Here is a 23,215-nt window from a genome sequence, read left to right on the forward strand (position 1 = left end):
AGAGGCCTTTGATCCTTAATTTTCAGTGCACTCTTGTATGAATTGGGCCTGATGAGATGTTTGGTATGACAGGGTTAACATCAGTACATTCAGTTTAAAATTGTTTTATCTGAGATAATTCAGTTTTCGGCTTAAGTGTGTTTAAAGTGCAAATTTAAATGAACTAGATAAAGGTGTAAAGAGGGGCCATAATTATTGCCCTTTCTGTAGCAGTGGCAAGGACACTGGCTCATTGAAATTCAGAGAGCATACAGCATAAATGAATTACCCGCTTATCATAAAACACACCAGACAAAGAATCCTCATACACCTCTAAATTACAGTCCCATAGAATCTGGAGCCTCTATAGTCTCAGATATTAGCCCTCATGTAAACTAGGCCTCTATGTACATATCAAGGGCATGACTGATAGTACACATTTCACCTAATAATTCATATTCCACCTGATAGGCACCTATTTTCACCTTTAATTCAGTCGACATGTACAGAACGGCCTGTGACTATTACTATCTCCTGTTTTCCCTTGTCTCTTTATTGTTAATAGGCTATTACACAGCGCTCTGGTCTAATTGAGTTCAAAAACACAATCAGTACAAAACCCCGTAGACCTTTTCTTTTCATCTCTCTGTAAAGGTATCAGAGCTCTGTTCTGAATACTTTGTTTGAGCTGGTACTGCTTTGTGTGGTTTCTCTTTCAATCTATTCATCTTCTCCATCTGCACGGTGGGTGCCGTGGCTGAGTGAAAGCCCTACCGGTCGATGAGTGTGTGTGTGTGTGCATATGTGTATGTGTGTACATGTTTTTGTGTGGAAAAGACTAGTCTCCCTGGGCAACAGCATCACCTTAAATGGCCCATCAAATGTTTGAGGACATCTAGCTTTTTCAGAATGCTGCTAATATCAACGTTGATCTTCTTTGTCAGCTTGGAATAACTGACCATATCAAAGCATGATTAGGTTTATTTAGAGCAGGGCGGTACAAAGGGTGGTCAAAGTTGGCTTGTGAGGCCACTTGATTTGACCTACCAAAATGTTATCCTTACCCCACCCCCTCACATCTAAAACAGCTACTGTATTCCTGTACACAACAGCACAGCATTTCTTCCAGCTGGTTTAGCTGTTCCTGCTGTCTTGCTAAGAGTCCCTAATAATAGAAATAGTGCTTAGTGCAGTTTTGGAAATAATGGCATGCATTTTAGTACCTTTTATGATTTCAGCACTCATCACTGTTTAAACCTATTAGGTGTTTAAAGGGGAATTCCACTAACTTTTTAAAATTACATCATGATTTAAACCAAGTGGTTTGATGTGAAATGCTACAGTGTCCTAACCAGTCAGAATTATTCACAGTGGTTATCTAAAGAGACATCTGAAGAGTTTAACATTCATTCATAGTGGAGAAGAACATACAGGGTGTTGTAAAACCAAACAGTAACCAGAACAATAATTCAGTTTTACCTCTTTTTACCTCAACATTACATATAAAAACATTCAGAAGACACATTTAGCTTCACTGGTAATTTTAATATGGTCTATATTTGTGCATTGCATCACCACCACTGTAATGAAATCTGAGTCTAAGTTTCTCTACAATGAACCATTTCACACCAAACCATTCTGAATGACTTTCACATTGCAACCACTGAATTATGCACAAATGTTTGGAATTTGTCAGAATTCCTGACTGATGAACGTGATGAGATGCTTTATGATCACTCAACCTCTTTCTTATTTAATTAAAGTTCAAATTGTGAAAATCGGCTTTTAAAGAAGGCAAGATGTCCCCAGTCTGCGGTCAGGCAGTGTATATCTGGCACGATGCGCCTTTGGCACGGTTTCACTCTTTCTGATGGATTGGCAAGCAGATTTAAAAGTCTAATATTGTTCTGCTTCTCTTGAAAATAAAATATGAACTCATGTAAAAAAAGCGGAAGACAGAAGAACAGAGACTATGCCCAGTGTCTAAAACACACAAATTATACATAATCGATACAAGCAGAAAGGACTATAGCCCTACTGGAGATGGATTAGTTCTCCCAGAAGAGGTTCTATATTTAATGTGTAGGACTTGATTGGTCATTTTACAATGAATAACGAAATTAATAGAGCAATAAGCTTTGTTTATGGACAAAAAAAACATTAAGTGTAAAAGTGCTTTGTCATTGTTTTTTCATAACAAAGAATCACCAAGGATGTACACAGCTTGCTGTAGAAAAAAACGATTTGTGTGCTCACTGGTTAAAGCTGCTCAGGCTATGGTAGACACTACCATAACACTTTAATTTATCTAAAAACAGAAGTCATCTAGGCTCTAGTTATTATTTTGCAGTTCATAGCATTGATGTAATTATGCTTGGTCCTCATAAGAAAGAGTTAATAATTGGCTAAGCTGCGTTGCTGTCAGTGTGACACTTTCTCCATAGCTCCAGCTTCAACTGCAACTGATAGCAGGGATGGATTTAGTGATTTCAGGGCTCTAGGCAAACGAAAGGAACAGGGCCCCATGGATGCACATCTGTAAATATATTAAGACTCTGGCCCCTGAGTCACAAAACCATCTATACTGCAAACAAGAATTGCTCAGAACATTAACTAATTGAGATTACTCTATGTAATAAATATATAATCATTATATTTTGAAAGAAGTAGTTAATAACTTGAATGGGTTTCTTTTTTAACTACCCCAACACTGGAGCTGTATGAATGGTATTGCTGACACTATGTACTGTCTATGCTGAGCCTGTGCAGCTCTCTGGTCTGGCTGAAAAATGAAATTTAGATTTGGGAGTGCTTTGTCCTTTTGTCCTTGTGTTTCTCTGCTGCTCTTGGATGACTTTATCTGATCTTACCTCTCAACGCCCTAAAAAAAGTCTCTACAGAGTGTAGACTGTCACTCATTTTTTCATACCAGTCTGTCTGTACTCTGTTGTGTCATCAATGCATATTTCAGAATAGGTTATCTAACATCAACATGTAACTTATATTTATTTTCACGGGCCTCTTGCTTAATGGGGGCCCTAGACAGCTGTCTACCTCTGCTTAGTCCAAAGGCCACCCCGAGTGACAGCAAAAATATGGAAAGACTGACATTTGAAGATCTTCTGGAAATACCTTGATTTTAAACAAACATTCTGTAACGCTACTAATGTGGTTATAACAACAACCATGTCAGTTATTGACTACACAGCATTGTAACACAAATTCCTCAGAGTTATTAGTAACATGCCACTGAGTCCAATATCTACTGAGTGACACTGATAACACAGCCATGAACGTTGGTACAGTCAGATGAGGGTGATTGCCTCTTCACAACACTGGAGGCCGTATAGATGCTTTGTATCGCCCATGCTGACAGGTGTCAGTGTAGAGTTCTAAAACACACCATTTTGGTTGCTTCACTAAAATCATCATTTATTACTTGTTATAGAGAAGTGGATGCTGCTTGCTAGTCATGTATTGTTTTGATGTTTTGGAAGTTGTTATTTATTTATGTTATATGTTATGTTATTTATTGTAGTGAGTATAAGTTTGTACCTGGCTGTCATCAGTGCTTGGCTAGAATTTTGGTTATGTGCTTGCAGAGCTGCTTTGTGTTGTAGCACTGTTAAAAACTGAGCAGATGATGTAATTGTTGTTAGTGCTGTATGTAATCTAGGCCACATCTGTTTTTTAATTTTACAGCAACAGACTCTCACACATGCAAACCAGACTGCACTCCAGAGTGAATCACACCTATAAACTGTTTGAAATGTAGGTACATTTTTCATTCATCCAGGCACAAACAATGTAAATGTGTCCTTAAAGGTACAACAGTGGTTTAAGGTCTAATTATGTACCTTAAATAATTTTTTTTCTCAGGTGAAAAATGTGTATTTAATGTGTATTTTCAACATCTAATATTTTAAAACAGAACAATAAAATAAAAAGCCTTTGAGATGAGACGGTGTGTGTGGAGTCAGTACAACTTATATAATAAAGAGAACTTATAGAAAATATCATTTCAACGTATTATGGTACAATTATGTTCCGTTACTAAAGGTAAGGAGACAAGAGTTGTACCGGCCCAGTGACAGTTTCATACCTTTTTTCATTCTGAGAGTGTACAACACTCAGAATCATCCCTAACATTTATTTTTCATGTATATAATTTTGGGGAAACAGGTTTGCAGTTTAAGGTAAACATTAACAAAGGCATGGTTAGCATTTTTCTGCTATGTTATTTATTCATTTATTTATGATTCCCACAATATTTTGTAGTTCATTATTATCTTATGTACTAAGATACATTATCTACTATGCTGCATCATTGTATTGTGATAAATATTGTATCCTTAATTTGCTGCCAATGCCAGTTCTATGTGTAATTTCCCCTAAATTCCCACAGATAGCATGAAATCATTGAGCCACAAGACACACTCAATAAACAATGAGAACACAGCAGTCTATTATTATGTTTTGCTATTCCATTTAAGTGAGGTGGACTGGAACAGAACTACTATTATTGAAGGAATTCCAAAATCAGACCACTCACTCCACAATTAGACAACTCACTCCACAATTACTACTGTCAGACTGTGTAAACTACACACACTGCAGATTCATACTGGATTAGAATCACTCCACAATTATTACTGCCAGACTGTATAAACTACACACACTACAGATTCATACTGGATTAGAATCATTCCACAATTATTACCGTCATTCTGTAAAAACTACACACACTACAGATTCATTCTGGATTAAAATCATTCCACATTTATTACTGCCAGACTGCATAAACTACACCCTGCAGATTCATACTGGATTAAAATCACTCCACATTTATTACTGCCAGACTGTATAAACTACACACACTACAGATTCATACTGGATTAGAATCATTCCACAATTATTACCGTCATTCTGTAAAAACTACACACACACCAGATTCATACTGGATTAGAATCACTCCTTATTTATTACTGCAAGACTGTGTAACCTACACACACTGCAGATTCATACTGGATTAAAATCACTCCATATTTATTACTGCCAGACTGTTTAAACTACATACACTGCAGATTCATACTGGATTAGAATCATTCCACAATTATTACCGTCATTCTGTTAAAACTACACACACTGCAGATTCATACTGGATTAGAATCACTCCACATTTATTACTGCCAGACTGTGTAAACTACATACACTGCAGATTCATACTGGATTAAAATCACAGATGATGGCACTAATCATTTAAATTACATAAAAACAACAGAGGTAAAACTAAACCAGGTCCAATAGGGCTTTTGTGAAAATAAGGGTATTCTTACCTTTGCTGTGGCGCGAGCTTGGTACTCTGGACAGCCATTTACTGTTATTGTCTCATGCATGTACTGGTAGACCTGATGGAAGACATAAGAGAGAGTGTCATCCAGAGACAATGTACATAAATCTTAAATTCAGATCACATCAACAAACATCATCAAGCCCGAATATTAGGTCAGTATACCATGCCAGTCTATAAAATGTTCTCCCCATTCACACAGATTCATCTGGTTCATCAGCTCTGTTTCTGAACATCATAAAGCCAAATTACAAAGGTGGTTTGGTGGGGAATGTTGGTGGCTGGTGGGGCATGAAGATGTTTGGTGCAGAACAGGCGTTTACTGAAAAATGTTTGTGTTTGGTAAAAGGTTGGTTTCATGGAGAGTTTTGGTGTTTGGCGGCAAATTATGGTGCTTTATGTACAATGCTGGTGTTTGGTGGAAAATTATGGTGTTTGGTACAGAACGTTGGTGTTTGGAGAATGCTGATGCTTGATGGAGAATGATGGTGTCACGATTGGCCCCTCCCAGTCCAGTCCATATGCGTTTGTTTTGGTTTAAGTCCTGCCCCTTGTTTGGTAACTCCTCCCCTGATTGTTGTCACCTGACCCTCGTTATCTCTGTGTACTTAAGCCCTGTGTTTGCCTCTTGTGTTTGCCGGTCTTTGTTCAATGTATTGGTCTTTGTTCGATGTATTGGTCTTTGTTTGATGTCTCGGTCTCTGTTTGTTCTTTGATTCTTGTTTATGTCATGTCTGTCCCCCGATCTGTCCGTATTGGTTATTTGACCCTGGACCGTTTTGACCACGACCCTGGATTTGCCCTTAATAAAAGTCGCTTACCTCCGCACATGCGTCCGCCTCATCGCTCCCTGTTACAGATGGAGTCTACAGGTGTTTGGTGGAGAATGGTGGTGACTAGTAGAAAAATATGGTGTTTGGTAAAGAATTACGAAATTGTGGTCTCTAGTGAAGAATGCTGGTGTTTGCCGGAAAATAATTTTGTTTGCTGAGGAGGGTGTTTCTGGTTGAATGTTGAGAATGTTATTGGTGATTTTCCATCATCCACAACAGCTAAAGGAGCACTGGGAAAGAAAAATCTCTTATCAGCAGTTCAAAAACATTATCTCATTGACCGTGTCGTCCTCCAGACTGAGTCATCTGGAGCTGCTGGGCTGTTTGCAGGACATCCAGTGTTTCTCTCATTAGCCTGTGAGGATGCTGGCAACAGCAGCACTTTGATGTCTGATCCAGCACCTCAAATAGCATCTCAGTCACTCTAGCTATGAGCATTTCACTCAAAACGTTCATTACACAGCCACATTCACTGAAAAAGCAAAGCTGGAGCTCGGAATTGCGTCATTTTCAACCTCTGTGCATTCCATCTTCACAGTAGGAAAACATGGACACCTCCATGAAAGCAAGTATTGTTAGCAACAAACTAGCCAGCTAACAGTGATATGAGTGATGACTTTAACGTCCACGATGTATTTAGCTTCTCAAGACTTTATGGTTAAAATTATAGATTCAACCAACTACCATGTCTGTATGTTGACTATCCAAACCAATTCTCATTTAAAAGCTGAGAAGCAGTTCTTTGTTACTATTGTCAGTGGGAACAGCCATGTGGATTTGACATTACACACTAAGCTTGGAATTGAGAACACCATCCACTATCCAAGGAGGAATTTTTTGCTAAGGGGGTGGTTTGTTTGTTATTTCCTAGTCAAAGGTGTGAAATTCAGAGTCACAAGTTTCAGTTGAGCGCAGCAGTGGTAACAAAAACTAAATCCTGTCATGTGGAGGCTGTACTTTAGCCTGGCCAGCTCTCACTGCGAGCTATTTACATGCTTTAAAACAGTGCAAACTTTACAGACACCAAGAAGATGATTCAAATAAAATAGCAAATTCAAAAGGCTACATAACACCTACATAAGCTTGTTATGAAAACTGACATAACCCTACAGAAATGTTTATAAATGCTTATTCCTACAGGTGTCATTCACTACAAAGGACTTATGTTTACTTTTATGTAGCCTTATCAACAGTACCCTCCATAAAAGTGCAGACAACAGGGAATCTTGTCACGTGCAACTCTATACTCTCATGATGGAAAAATGGAAAAAAATAAAATAAGGAAAAAGTCTAGTTGCTATCAAATTCACAGATGATGTTGCTATGGGAATGCGTGATTACCAAAAGCACACAAACATGTTCAGCTAGATAAACTGTGCACACACATCCATGTACTACATAACACCTACAATGTTCTAAAGTGGTAAGCGCTACTGTGTAAAATCTCACTGGTTTTAGAGTAAGTTCAGGGTCAGCCGAGTCAAAAATGAGAGAGAAATCAAAGTTAAAGTTGCTTAAGGTCAGTGAGGAAGCGCTCCGATGCTCTTCATGCCAGCTTTAGTATCTCCACTGTACACACTACTGAGGGATTACACTCAACATTGTCACTGTCAGCAGCTACAAAATGTTCACAAGCTTCAGTTTGACGATAACAGCGAGCAGCTGACCTACAAACACTATCTTCTCTGATTGTACATACTGAGATAACGTTCTAATCAAAGACTTTATTCATGTTTTTTTGTTTGATAGTTCATTCTGAAGCTTCTGGCTGCTCCCTTGTCAGTCACAGCAATCTGCCCTAATAAATGAGCTTTAATCTTTTATTTTAAAAGAGAATTATAAATTAGAATAATTCTAGAATAAATCCTTGTGTTTTAGTCGTCATTATAGAATCAAAACATCCAGCACAGATGGATGAAAGAGATTTAGGTGTGTGTGTGCGTGTGAGCGCGTCTCTAATTGTGTCCAGGAAATACATGAATATCAATAAAGGTCAGACTATTTTGGTTGGCAATGTTTTTTTAACAGCAAGTGGCAGAAGACATGAAGGAGTTATGAAAAGCAAATATGGAATTTTAAAGGGCCCCTCATAGTCAAATTTGTATTTCATTTCCCCCCCTGAGCTCCACTTCTAATGTTCATACATGTTTATGTAGCAAAAACAGTGGTAATCCATTTTTACATAATCCATTTTCCAACATTTCTTTGTCCCTTGATGTTTTGTTACTGTGCCTTTAAGACTGACCCATGTAAATGAGCTTGGTTTGATTGCCTGTCCTGTATTGCATCTCATTCTAAAAGCAGTCCAGGATGCAACACTTCTTTTAACTTCACCTCAAGTGGGCGGGGCTAAACCACAGAGGCTGCAGGCTGAATAGGTAGATATACGTAAATGTGACTTCACAAAAACAGTAAAGTTTCTTAGACTTTGTGGGTTTGGAAGTGAATGGCATTAAAACTTTGATGATGTTTACAATCAATTTTTCAATGGAGTTTGCATGTTCTCCCCGTGTCTGCGTGGGTTTCCTCCGGGTTCTCCGGTTTCCTCCCACTCTCCAAAGACATGCAGTCAGGCCGATTGGACATGCTAAATTGCCCCTGGGTGTGAGTGTGTGAGTGACTGTCTGTGTCTGTCTGTCTGCCCTGCGATGGACTGGCGACCTGTCTAGGGTGTATCATGCCTTCCGCCCTATGACCGCTGGGATAGGCTCCAGCACTCCCTCGCGACCCTGAGGGAGAATGGGTGGATGGATGGATGGATGGATGGATGGATGGATGGATGGATGGATGTTTTTCAATCAATGTTACAATGATATGAGCCTTTAAAGGACAAATATTAAACAATGCTCTGATGAAAATACATATGTCCTCCAGCACAAAATAAATGCTTTTAACTGTCAATCTGAGTAATGGTGGCAGCAGAACAGCAAAATGATGCCAGCTGAACAGCTGCTCTGCCTGAGTGTGCTTTGAGTGATGTGATAAATCACAGACGCTGTCACGTCATAACTTTGTGTTGAAACCAACAATATCTGATAATTGCAATTAATAAGCAGAATGAGAATAACAGTCCAAATACATCACTGTACTGCTAGCTTCTGTTATACATACGTAGACATCCTGCTGTTATAACCCACTGCTTGCTGTCATGGTAACAACAGCAGGCTGTAATGAAAAAAAGTGGAGAACTCGTGTTGAAAGATTGTAAACTTTAATCTATACTACATCTGTGTTCATAAGTAGTAGAGGGGAGATATTTTATCATGATTTAAATTAGATGTAAAGTTGTGCTTGTTTGCAGAAAGAAAAAACATCTTTTACACTTTAGCCACATGTTTGTCATTTCTTGACATTGAAACACATAGAAATAAGTCAGAAGTGCAGATTCAAATCTCTCCATACGGAATGTAAATCAAATGAAAATGTAATTCATTACACAGTCACTTTTAAATAGTAAAGACAAAATGACACTAGTAGTTTAAGATTTGAAAGCGTTCAGTACATTCAGTACTGTCACTGTTTACCTGTTGCTGGGTAGTTATCATATCTGACAGCATGACTGTGTTAACTACTGTATTGACAAAGCATTATCACAGTAGTATTGAACAATGAAAGTAACTACAAGAACTATAACAAATAATAACCACATTAATGACAATTAAAAAAATAACATTATTATTGTCATTATAATTATACTAATTAACAAACTAATGATGTATTTGTAATTTTTGACATACATATGGTATGTAGTGTTGGAGGTCACAATAAGGTGGGGGTCAGACATGTGGGGCTCAGGAGGGTGGGGGTAAGGGGGGTGTTGCCTACTGACTCCCAGGTGGTGACATGTTAAATATTTAACAGTAAGGGGAGCGGTGTGCCCCTCTCCAAGTATGAAGGCCAATTTATGCCTCTGTGTCATAGGTACAGCAAAGCCATGTACCCTATGGCATAGCCTGACGTGAATCTCCCCAGAAATGTAACTACATGTTGCAGCAATGCAGATTTCAACAACCATGAATGGTCTCCTTAGTAGCATTTCCGGCTAAGTGGTACTCTACTGTAACAAGGACAGACAATAAAACCTCATAACAACGAGAGCTGATTGGTGTTGAACTGCTCTGTATTGTTTTAAGCTGTAGCCTGCTGGGCTAAGCTAATGTACTGAGTCTTCCACCACAGTACAGGCTCAGTTCCAGCTAACTGATGCTTAAAAAATACCCCTTTAGAGGATAAAGACTCATCTGAGGAGCAAATTTGAATGTCTAGTGTTGAAGTGACAGAAAAACAGAATTGGTGTAATTACAGAACGACGGAGACACAACAAAGTATAAACACTCAAAATGGCGTAAGCTACAGCATAAACTCTGTGCTGATTCAACTCAAACATAAATCGGCCCCCTAACTTCTCCAAATGTGTACATTTTTTCCAAATTTGAGATTTGACATTTATTTGCAAAAATGTTAGGTGATGGTCTAAAATTTTCACAGTCAAGAAGAAGAAGCATCTATATCTCAACTTCACCTGTCACACAGTGACCACATAGTCTCTCCTCTCTGGGCAGCCAGGACTTCTTATGCCTGCTTTATCCTATGGCCAGGTTGTGGTCATTGAGTCTGATGGCATTCTAGTTTTTTTTTCCCCCAGTGTTTGAAATAATTACTCCTACTGTAGTTGATGATTAATGTTCAGTTTGGGTTGTAAAGCAATGCTGGAGTGAGACTGTTGTGTGTCAGCAGCTGTTAGAGGGTTAATAAGCCTCAGAACCAGCTGAAGGAGGGAACTCATTTCAGGGTTCAATTCTTGGCTCTGTAGCTCCTTAAAATGCACTGTTTCATTGGGACTCGTCTTCAAGTGCATCCAGATCAATAGCCTGGATCACACTGCCAAACACTTTACACCAGATTAAGATGGGAATGTTATAATAAATAATTGTAGAATTTCGTCCTGATCATGTACAGCACTCTGTGACCTTTTTCCTAAAGTGCATTCACTGCCATACTGCAACTCCCAGATGCAGTGATGACGAGGCTCCAGGGCGATGCTGCCCAGCATGCCCAACTTCAAATCCTCAATGTGTACAGCAAATCTAGGAGCTGCAGACTGTTCCAGTTAACTCAATAACCCCTTATATGACCAGCAGGCCCAAAATTTTATTATACACTTCAATTACCTAAAAATAGCTCAACCAATATATATAAATATATATACAATGCTCAAAAAAATAAAGGGAACACACAAATAACACATCCTAGATCTGAATGAATGAAATATTCTCATTGAATACTTTGTTCTGTACAAAGTTGAATGTGCTGTCGACAAAATCACACAAAAATCATGATCAAAAAAAATCAATGGAAAAAATCAAAAAATCAAAAAATCAATGGAGGCCTGGATTTGGAGTCACACACAAAATTAAAGTGGAAAAACACGACAGGCTGATCCAACTTTGATGTAATGTCCTTAAAACAAGTCAAAATGAGGCTCGGTATTGTGTGTGACCTCCATGTGCCTGTATGACCTCCCTACAATGCCTGGGCATGTTCCTGATGAGGTGGCAGATGGTCTCCTGAGGGATCTCCTCCCAGACCTGGACTAAGCATCCGCCAACTGTTGGACAGTCTGTGGGGCAACGTGGCGTTGGTGGATGGAGCGAGACATGATGTCCCAGATGTGCTCAATTGGATTCAGGTCTGGAGAACGGGCGGGCCAGTCCATAGCTTCAATGACTTCATCTTGCAGGAACTGCTGACACACTCCAGCCACATTAGGTCTAGCATTGTCCTGCATTAGGAGGAACCCAGGGCCAACCGCACCAGCAAATGGTCTCACAAGGGGTCTGAGGATCTCATCTCGGTACCTAATGGCAGTCAGGCTACCTCTGGCGAGCACATGAAAGAAATGCCACCCCACACCATTACTGACCCACTGCCAAACCGTTTGTGCAGACACATGCACATTTGTGGCCTGCTGGAGGTCATTTTGCAGGGCTCTGGCAGCTCCTCCTGTTCCTCCTTGTACAAAGGCGGAGGTAGCGGTCCTGCTGCTGGGTTGTTGCCCTCCTACGGCCTCCTCCACGTCTCCTGGTGTACTGGCCTGTCTCCTGGTAGCGCCTCCAGCCTCTGGACACTACGCTGACAGACAAAGCAAACCTTCTTGCTGCAGCTCGCATTGATGTGCCATCCTGGATGAGCTGCACTACCTGAGCCACTTGTGTGGGTTGTAGAGTCCGTCTCATGCTACCACGAGTGTGAAAGCACCACCAACGTTCAAAAGTGACCAAAACATCAGCCAGAAAGCAAAGATACTGAGAAGTGGTCTGTGGTCCCACCTGCAGAACCACTCCTTTATTGAGTGTGTCTATATATATATATATATATATATATACACATATATATATATATATATACATTCATACATATATATGCAAAATTAATAGCTAACCAGTCCCTGTAGTTACTGAATAATAAGCCATACGTATGTAAAAGGCCTGGGATTTTAAGGAGTTAATGTAGATACTGATCAGTGTTGGACTCGAGCTGCAGTCCTGTCTCACTGCTCTTTTTTTGTTTCCTGAATATACTGATTTGATGAAATCGTAAACCTGACGCCCTATACCACTCTGAAGAAATTTACAGTAAAGCCCCTCACGCCAAAGAAAATCAAATGCCTTCCACAAATCAAAGAACGCAAAACAAGCAGAAATGTTTCCCATTTTTGGGACATTGTGTTTGTCAGAATTCAGAGTTCAGAAATCTAAAATGCTAATAAACACATTCCTTGATTCCTGGTCACACAGATGCCTTTCGAACTGTTAGGGTCCGATTTGTCTCCACTCTTATGGGCTGAGGTTATAAGTCCTTGGTTTTCAGATATCAGGAAAACAGCCTTTCTCTCTTTTCCTTCCCTTTGTGCTTTCTCTCTCTGTTTCTTTCTTTCTTTTTTCAGGGTCTTTTCTACATCTCTGTGCTAGCTTTTGCTCTGTCCTTCTTGTTTCATTCTTGCTGTTCGCTCTCTCTTTCTTTCACTGTCTCTTTCTCTTTCTGTCTCTATCTCTGCCCTTTCTTGTTTCTCTTTGCTGTCCTTTCTTTCTCTTCTCTCTCCCCACTCAAATCAAATCAAATCAAATCAAATAGGCTTTATTAGCATGACAGGATATGTGACCTATGTTTCCAAAGTGGTACAATACATTTAAAACTTGAGTTATCATTAAAATATAAACTAATCAATGAAGTTCATCCATCCTTCCATCCATTTTCCAAGCCGCTTCTCCGTCAGGGTTGCAGGGAATGAGGTTCATGAGAATGAATAATTAAAACAACGCTATGAAGTCTGAGGTATAAATATGGTAATACATATAAGCATAAAATGAATATGGACATGCAATAAAAAATGACCCCTACTACAAATAATAAATAAAACAAACAATAAGGTAATATAAAAAATCAAGTAGTACATCTGAACATCAAGAATCAGAAATATTTGTATCTTGGGAGTGTGAACTGATGGAGCTATCTTGCTTACTATCTTAGCTTAACACAAACTGACATGAAGTACTATATCATGCTTTTCCATGCTCACACACTCACACAAATGTCTGCAATTATACAGACATCCAATTACACATTTGACCCTTGTGTGGTGTTCACATTTGACCCTTGTGTGGTGTGATTTTCAATGCTTGCCAAAAGAAAAAATGTTGTGATTTATTATTATTTCAACCTCAGATTCCTTGGCCTTTCTGCACTTTCTGTGAAGAACATATGAAATAACACATTTTCAATTACTGTGGTGTTTGGGTGAACCTGTGGGGAAAAAAAGTGTGGAGGAGCTGTGTCTCTTCACTCTGTTCTCCTCTTACATGACCTGCTGTTAGTGTGTGTGTCTGTTTATGTGTGATAGTGATCAACACAGACAGGCTGCTGACTGGCTACAGCTGCTACATCTGGCGTTTTTACAGTTTTAATTGTTATGGCTGTACTGATTTAAAATAAGAATAATGTTGTGGCATTAAACATCAACACCACACAAGCATTGCATCAGTCTGACCTTTTTCCTCAGGGTATCAGTAGTACTGACCTGATATATATATATATATATATATATATATATATATATATATATATATATATATATATATATATATATATATATATATATATTTTATTGTTTGATAGATTATTCTTCTTTAATTTAAATTTGGTATTCCCATATAATGTGTTATTCCAAAACATGATTATCTATGTTAAGAAATTTCATATTTAACCATATTCTTTTGATTTAATTTAGGGCTACAATGTCTGATGAATCCCCATAGACAGCTTAACTTCACCTGATTATCTCAAAACCAACCAAAAATCTGACAATTCAAATTTTTAAATATAAAATTCACAAAAAATCCTGAAATAATCACTACAACAAAATTAGAAAAGGCTTCATGCACAGGCTACAGTGCTTTGCAGAAAAGCACACGTACAAAGGGGCATATCTAGAACTTTTAGAATATGGTGGCCAGGTAAGAACCAAAGAAAAAATAAATACATACAACAGTGTTACTGCATAAAAATTACATAAAATGATGCGTCGGTGTTCTGCATTAATAAAACATTACATCAATACAACTTCTGTAAACCGAAAGTAAACTGAAAGATGTGTGTTGATGTAACAATTTTTTAGACATTCTTCATTACATCAAGAAACTATGTATTTGAATTAATTTTGGGTGCATCCAGTACAGGTTATATATGAGCCTAATGATTAGAAAGCTCATCAGACAGCATGATAGGTAAGCTCCCGTACAACACAAGCTTTATTCAACTGTAAAAAGTAATTAATCAGCATGATAAATGATTATATCTGACTCATTTTTGATAGTTGATTCATCTTACCATCGAATAGCCTACTTCATAATGTAGCTCACAGAACAGAACTGCTGAAGGACATTGCACATTCACTGTCCTGTTTATTGACATGCTAATTATTAAACTATTAAAGACACTCATATCTGACTGGCAACTACCCTAAAGGCAGGTTTTCACCATAAAGCATGGTGCATGCAAAGCAACTGATGCTTAATAAATGATGGCCTGACTGATGCTGGCTGACTGTCTCTCCTTCCATAACAGGGATGGCGAAGGGTGGCTGTGCCTCATTTCAGAAAGGCACTGGCCCTGCAAGGCCATCTCTTGGCTATACCTTTGCTAATAACCTTACCTTTCTAAATAGCTTAAGCCGTCCTGATTTACTACTATATTGTGGTGTTCTTAGAGTTCCAGTTTTGTGGTGTCTGGTCACATGATCTGACTACAAGCCCCTCTCCCCAATACCAAATTGCCACTGAATGTACAGAAGAGAAAATGAGGCAGTGTACTAGCTAGCAGCCCTGCTGGTGACATTAAAAGGCTGAACTGAAGGAAAGGCTGACCTACCGCCCAATCAGACTAAAAATACACTTAGCTAGTTAGTTAGTAAGAAATACCTTACTTAGCTAAGAACAGTTAGCGTACTACATGAAGTTAATGAAGAAAACACTTAACCTTAAAAGCTTACCTTAATTAGCTGCTTTCCTACCTAGAGAAAATGAGTTAGCCTACCTTACTTAGCTGGTTAAGACAACATACCTCATTTATCTAGTTCGCTATTTAAGTAAACAACTAGCCTACTTTACTGGTTATCTCCATAGACAAAAACTTGTTGATGTAATATATTTCATACAGATATTATGTACATATTTGACACAAATTAAGTGCATCACTATTTTCAGCACACACACACACACACACACACACACACACACACACACACACACACACACACACACACACACACACACATTTGATGGCTGTCACTCATGTCACTGTGGTAAACTGTTCACGATGGCTTCAAAGCTCTTGAGGGGAACCTTTCTCTCTCTCTCTCTCTCTCTCTCGCTCTCTCTCTCTCTCTTTCTGTGCCTGTGTGTGTGTGTGTGTGTGTGAGTGCCTGACTTTCTCTCTGTCTAACTCTCTCTCTCTCTCTCTCTCTCCCTCTCTCTCTCTCTCTCCCTCTCTCTCTCTCCCTCTCTCTCTCTCTCTCTCTCTCTCTCTCTCTCTCTTCTGTCCCTCTTACATTGGCATCAGGATCAGGACATATTGAGCTGTGAGTGTGCAGCACTCTCTGTGCTCTCTGACTGATACAGTATTGTTGATTTATAAAGAACTCTATGGATCTCTTTCTCCCCTTCTCTCTCTCTCTCTCTCTCTCTCTCTCTCGCTCTCTCTAGTACTGAGTGTCAGACAGAGCAGTATTACCAGCCCTCATATAGAAAGAATAGCACAATCAGGCTATTCTCCACACAAACGCACACACAGTGTTTGCGTCACCTCAGTGACCGGTCTCTGTGTCTCTGGGTCTATAATAGCCCTGTTGTCACACACTTTTCAGATTTGCATGTGAAAACACACACACACTCTGTGTGGGAGCTGGCAGACAAAGCAGTCTCTAATATACAAATAGAAACTGTATCTAAACCCTGAGTAAAAATTACAGCGTTAACACTGCACACTCTGACAGAAAGACTGAATGAGTGGAGTCAATTTAAGCAACAACTGTCAGTAGGTGTTCACTATTGCTGACAGGAAGCACTCCACAAGCTGTGCCACTTCATCAAGTCCTGAGTGACATTCATAAGGGCCAAAAGTCACTCAGGTCTTCATGACTGTCCCTGCCTCCCATGTCCAACACAGTAACTGTTCAGGTCCTGTCTAATATATCCCAGAGTTTGACATATATATATATATATATATATATATATATATATACACACACTGAAAACAGAAGATGCACTACTGAAGCCCCCGCCCACACACCTCCACATACCCCCTGTAGGTAAGCATTCCCCATAGACTTCCATTAGTCTTCTCCAATTTTTCTTTTCTTTGAGATACGTACAATAATTAAGTCATGGAAATGAGATCTTAATGTGTGGCTATTACTTATTAAGGTGTGGGAACAAGATCCTAATGCATGGCCACAACTTAGTAAGGCATGTTCTTATTCTGATGCCTTACTAAGTCATGGCCATGACTTAATTACCTCATTGCCACAGTTTACAAAGCCATGGCTACATATTAGGATCTTGTTCCCACACTTTAATAAGGCCATGCATTATTTTTTATTTATACAGGATGTCACCAGCAGGGCTCCATAGTTCCTGTACACAGCCGATCTTTCTTAATATCTTGCATTTTTCTTTTGTTTTCTATGTTTCTAACTTTAACACGATGCTAGTTTTCACTAGCATGACTAGTATGAGAATATCTGCAATTTACTATCTTAGCACAGGTTAACAAAATGTATTACTTTTCCAACATAAACAATCTTCTTTACAGTCAAATGAGATCAATATCAGTGATTACTAAAGATTAACCACAGAAAATAATGCCTTTAATTGAGATTTACTCGAGTTTTAATCATTTGACAGCTCTAATCTTAAGGTATCATGAAGTGTCTTGTGATGTTATATGTCACCTGGCCTTATCTGAAATCTTGCCTAAGTCTGAGCCCTCTCAGTGCTATAAATGAATATTGACATTGTGCCAATTGCCTTTAGACTGCTGCTAACTGGAACATAAGTGACAGAGCGAGTCTTTATGATACCGTGTGTGTTCACTGGGGCATGAAATGAGAAGCTGCAGCCAAATGAGTCTAAAACACATACACACACATATACCCGCACAGGCTGAGAGTGTGAATTAACATCCACTACCAAACCGCATACTTACACACTGAGAAGCAAAACAACAACAAGGAAAAAAGCCCTGCAGCATGAACATGACTACATTACAGTTTCCAGCACGTTCAAACACGCACAGCAGGTAAAATAATAACACAACATAACGGCTCCAGAAACTGAATATCAAGGCCATCTTTTTGTCTCTCAAATAAACAACCACTCCACTACCAGGGCCAATGATTTCAGACAGGGACAGAAAATGTGGACGAAAAACAATACTTTTCATAGAACATTCTCAAAAACAAGAGAAAAGGCTTTTGTCACTTGAAATGTCAAACAGTTAGCAGCATCATCGTGTGTCATTGCAGTTTATTCTAAAGCATAATGCTAATTGGTTGGCTGTACTTGTTAGCTCGGTATTTGATAAGTACTTTAGCTTTGTAACTTGAAAAATTTCAATAAACAATTTTGTGTATTTCAGTTACTTTCACCTGAACCTAAAACTGGCCTTAAAATGAGTGTTTTGTATGTCCCTTTTTCTCTGTCAGCTTTTATCATTCTCTCTCAGCGTACTACATATTCATTAAAACCTCTTTGTTAAATGTAATTCCCAGCTCTACCCTGTAGGTAAGCATTCCCCATAGACTTCCATTAGTTTTCTCCAATTTTTCTTTTCTTTGAGATATGTACAATAATTAAGTCATGGAAATGAGATCTTAATGTGTGGCCATTACTTATTAAGGTGTGGGAACAAGATCCTAATGCATGGCCACAACTTAGTAAGGCATGTTCTTATTCTGATGCCTTACTAAGTCATGGCCATGACTTAATTACCTCATTGCCACAGTTTACAAAGCCATGGCTACATATTAGGATCTTGTTCTCACACGTTAATAAGGCCATGCATTATTTTTATTTATACAGGATGTCACCAGCAGGGCTCCATAGTTCCTGTACACAGCCGATCTTTCTTAATATCTTGCATTTTTCTTTTGTTTTCTATGTTTCTAACTTTAACACGATGCTAGTTTTCACTAGCATGACTAGTATGAGAATATCTGCAATTTACTATCTTAGCACAGGTTAACAAAATGTATTACTTTGTATATGTATGAAATAAAGTGTTTTGTATGTCCCTTTTTCTCTGTCAGCTCTGCCTTCAAATATGGACTAGGCTGGAAATCCAACCCTGCATTTATGAGCCTCAAAACAATTAATCTCAAAATCCTGGCAGCCTTATAGCAGCTTTTCAGTGGTACCATTTAATGTTAGATTTTGCGTGAGTAACAGCATCCTGCAACAAAATTAAGACTTTTTAATCTAAATAAACATAAGAGGAGATTTTAGTCCAAATGATGCATCAGTGTCAGTGCGTGAAATCAAGCGTCCACTTACCAGTACCTCATTTACATGAAGCATGCCCTAATTCATGCAGATATTTCAGTAAGGAGCCAATAAAAGAACAGCATTCAGGGGCCCTTGAGCCATTGGCTGTGCTTGTATGCGGAGTTTGAGGTTGAGCATTAAGTGCCCTGCTGACCAAACATTATAGTGTTAAAATGACGACCCATGGAAAGAATATAATGTGAAATAAACAAAACGTCTTGTTCTTAAGACTGTAGAATGGTGTGATTGTGTGGTTTGATTATTTTCCTGTGTTTTTATATATTAGCACATTAGCCACTAATATAAAACAAAAGCAATTTACGTCTTTAAATGAAACACAGAAGAGCAGCATTTGTTTATACCAACATGCATGTAAAATAAGTACATCCACTTTTGTACTGGATTACCACTGCACACAAATTATTAGTATTAGTATTACTGTTATTTTCTATTTTTATTTTTATAATGGGTATTATATATGATATTGATATTAGTTTTGGCTAGTTAACTACAAATCAATTTTTTCAGGTTTTTAAACTTCAAATGCACGCACTCCTACCAGTTACATCTTACAGATTTGCACAAGACGAAACTTATGAATAACAAGACTGTCCATGAAATCTGTGCACACTCATTTTATGACCACATTTGACTGTATGCAACTTTGATGAATAAGGGCCATTATGTATAATCAGTGCAGCAGTAGTTTAACTTTTCTGTTAGCTGAAAGTTGTACATTCCACCTTTTGTGCATACAGCTATAACTCCAGAATGATCTGCATACATGCTGAACACTCGCCGACTGTCGACACACTGGCTGGTTATATTTCTGGAGCTAAACAAACCATAACAGCAAATATTGAAATATAGCTTGTATAGTAATGTTAAGTATCTGCAAAAGCTGTTAATTTCAGCTTGAGTTGGCTGGCAAATCTTGAGCTGTACTGAGCCAAATTTCACAGTAAAATGCTCACTTCTGTGTCACTTCAACGTAAAAAAGAATTTTATCTTTAGTCTTGTTATTTGGACCTGAATGTTGAGAGTGGTTGTAGTCAATTAGTGCTATGTATGATGCTAAAAACTACATCAAATTAAGTGTAACTGCACAATAATGTTGTGCTGAAGCATAAGACTTAAGAATTAATATAAAATTTTAAATAAGGAGAAAAATATAGTACTGGACCTTAACCAGTTAACCATTCACTACCATTGTTTTCCAACATGAGGCTTGAGATAACAAGTACTGATTAATTAAGCAAACACACACAGCGGTGAAGCAGCCATTCCATTCAGAGGACTTGCTATCGCTTAACATCACTGTGTAAACAAGTCCTACTTGCAGTGTGTTTAAAGTGAATGGGATACAGGCAGACACAACTATCATTTATGGTGTTCCACAAGGGTCCATTCTTGGCCCACTTTTGGTTAGTATCTACATGCTCTCTCTTGTTTGTATTATTCATGAGCCTGGCTTCAGCTATCACTTATATGCTGACTATATTTAAATTCACAGCTTTATGAAGTGTGATATTCTTTTAAATAAAGCCTGATCAGTCTCAATCATTAAGTTAAAACTATTATTCAGTTAATAAAATGATTATTTTGGAGCACTTTTGCTTGATTTATATGTTAATAAAATAAGCCAACAAAAGTAGCTATTTCACTTGAGGAATACAGCTTGTAACTCTTGCATTTGCAGTCACTGTGCAGTATGCATACATTTTTACTTTAGACTGATGTGGACAAATATGTTGAGATGTTCAGTGAGTATTTAGCAGAAGAATATGTTGGACAAATATTTAATGTAGCTAGATCGTCCTATCGTCTAGACTACTGTAATGCATTATTTACAGAATCACATAAAACCTTTATAGACAGACATGATGCTAATTCAGAACACTGCAGCTGCACTACCATGCACAAAAAGTTTATTAGGGTTCTTAATGCTCTTAATGGCTTAGGACCTACAGAATGTTCCTGAATGCCTCCAGATTGTATTATAGACAGGATACTTATAATTCCACATTAAATTTAACTGTCCTATTAAATTTTATTTAATTGTTTAAGGTTAATTTTTAGGTCCAATTCTTTTTTTATTTTATTTAAATGCTTTCCAGATATTTTTCACCTTGTTTGTTCTTTTAATTTAAGCTACATATAAAAAGTTATTAAAACGTGCAGAAGTATGTTCTCTATAGAAACCATGCATGCGACTGACCTCTCTGATGGCTGTGCAGAATTCACTCTGTAGAACCTTCTTCAGAGACTGGAGCTTATGGCCAGGAACATCACCCGACTCCTGCAGCTTCTCCAGCAGCTCAATCGCTCGTGCCACATCTAAGAGAGACAGAGAGAAAATTGAAATTTCCTTCTACCCCAAATCATTCCCTAAAGAATCAAGAGATATACTCATGGAAATAAGATGGAGAGAGATAACATAGAGAGAGGCAGGAAAGACAGAGAGAAGAGAAAGACAGAAAGAGTGCGAGAGGGAAAGAAGAAAAGAAAGGCGACAGAGAGATGATGAAAATGAGCAGAGAAAGAGAGAGAGATAGAGAGCAAGTGGGAGAGAGAGGGGGAAATGAAGGTAACAGCGGGAGTAGAAGTGATTGCAGTGCTGAATTACATTAAGAGTGAAGAGCAGGAGATGAGGAGCTGCACTGAATCCATAAGAGTGATAATAGAAACCGAGTGAAGGCCAAGAGCTGATGAGAAAACAGCACACAACACACACCACCACCAAACTAACCACATCCAAGCTTTGTAAGCATTAAGCCTATGAAGCAAAGACAGTTACATATATACTGCTCAATCATTTTGAGACAAATAGCTTTCAAATGATCTTTTAACACTATTTTCTTTGTCAGTATACACTCAACTGCCACTTTATTAGGTACACATTGATAATTAAAGGTTGGACCCCCTTTTGCCTTCAGAACTGCCTTAATTCTTCATGGCATACTTTCAACAAGGTGTTGGAAACATTCCTCAGAGATTCTGGTTGGTTATTTGAGTTACTGTTGCCTTTCTATCATCTCGAACCAGTCTGCCCATTCTCCTCTGACCTCTCACATCAACAAGGCATTTTCGTCCACACAACTGCAGCTCACTGGATATTTTCTCTTTTTCGGACCGTTCTCTGTAAACCCTGGAGATGGTTGTGTGTGAAAATCCCATCAGATCAGCAGTTTCTGAAATACTCAGACCAGCCCATCTGGCACCAACAACCACGCCACGTTCAAAGTCACTTAAATCCCCTTTCTTCCCCCATTCTGATGCTCGGTCTGCACTTCAGCAAGTCGTCTTGACCACCTCTACAGGCCTAAATGCATTAAGTTGCGGCCATGTGATTGGCTGATTAGCTATATGGGTTAACAAGCAATTGAACAGATGTACCTAATGATCTGGCCAGTAAGTGTATTAAAGATAATCAGGCTAACTGAGGTTATTTAAAGTAAAATAAAATAATGTCTAGATTTTGTGTATAGTGTATAGCGTAAATGTTAGTGATAGTGATAGCTGGGAATAAAGTCAAAGTCAATGCATTTTATCTTTATGTTGTGATGTCAGCCATTATCAGCACAAACCGTTTAGGTGTTTAAGCCAACTTTTGTCCAAAAGAGTTTCAATATGAGCTTTTAATAGATTAGAAAAGAAAACATAATTAAGGCAAAACCTGATAAAAACAAGATAAAGTGTCCCTAAACTTTTGATGGGCCAGATAGATAGATAGATAGATAGATAGATAGATAGATAGATAGATAGATAGATAGATAGACTATATTGCCAAAAGTATTCACTCACCCATCCAAATCATGGAATTCAGGTCTTACAATCACATCCGTGGCCACAGGTGTATAAAACCAAGCACCTAGGCCTGCAGACTGCTTCTACAAACATTTGTGAAAGAATGGGTCGCTCTCAGGAGCTCAGTGAACTCCAGCATGGTACTGCGA

The 23,215-nt window shown here is 38.4% G+C and overlaps 1 protein-coding gene across 2 annotated transcripts in view; it reads right to left on the reverse strand.

The window, feature by feature from the left end:
- Window positions 1–23,215, reverse strand: part of lin7a (lin-7 homolog A (C. elegans)) — an 86,931-nt gene that overhangs the window by 24,706 nt on the left and 39,010 nt on the right. For both annotated transcript variants that reach the window (XM_017709115.2, XM_017709116.2), the window contains exons 2-3: window positions 21,478–21,596; window positions 5,316–5,387 (exon numbers count right to left, since the gene is read on the reverse strand). In XM_017709115.2, the coding sequence (XP_017564604.1) occupies window positions 5,316–5,387; window positions 21,478–21,596 (191 nt within the window). The remainder of the gene's footprint in view (window positions 1–5,315; window positions 5,388–21,477; window positions 21,597–23,215) is intronic.

This window comes from Pygocentrus nattereri, chromosome 1 (genome assembly GCF_015220715.1).
Source record: "Pygocentrus nattereri isolate fPygNat1 chromosome 1, fPygNat1.pri, whole genome shotgun sequence".
NCBI lineage: Eukaryota > Metazoa > Chordata > Actinopteri > Characiformes > Serrasalmidae > Pygocentrus > Pygocentrus nattereri.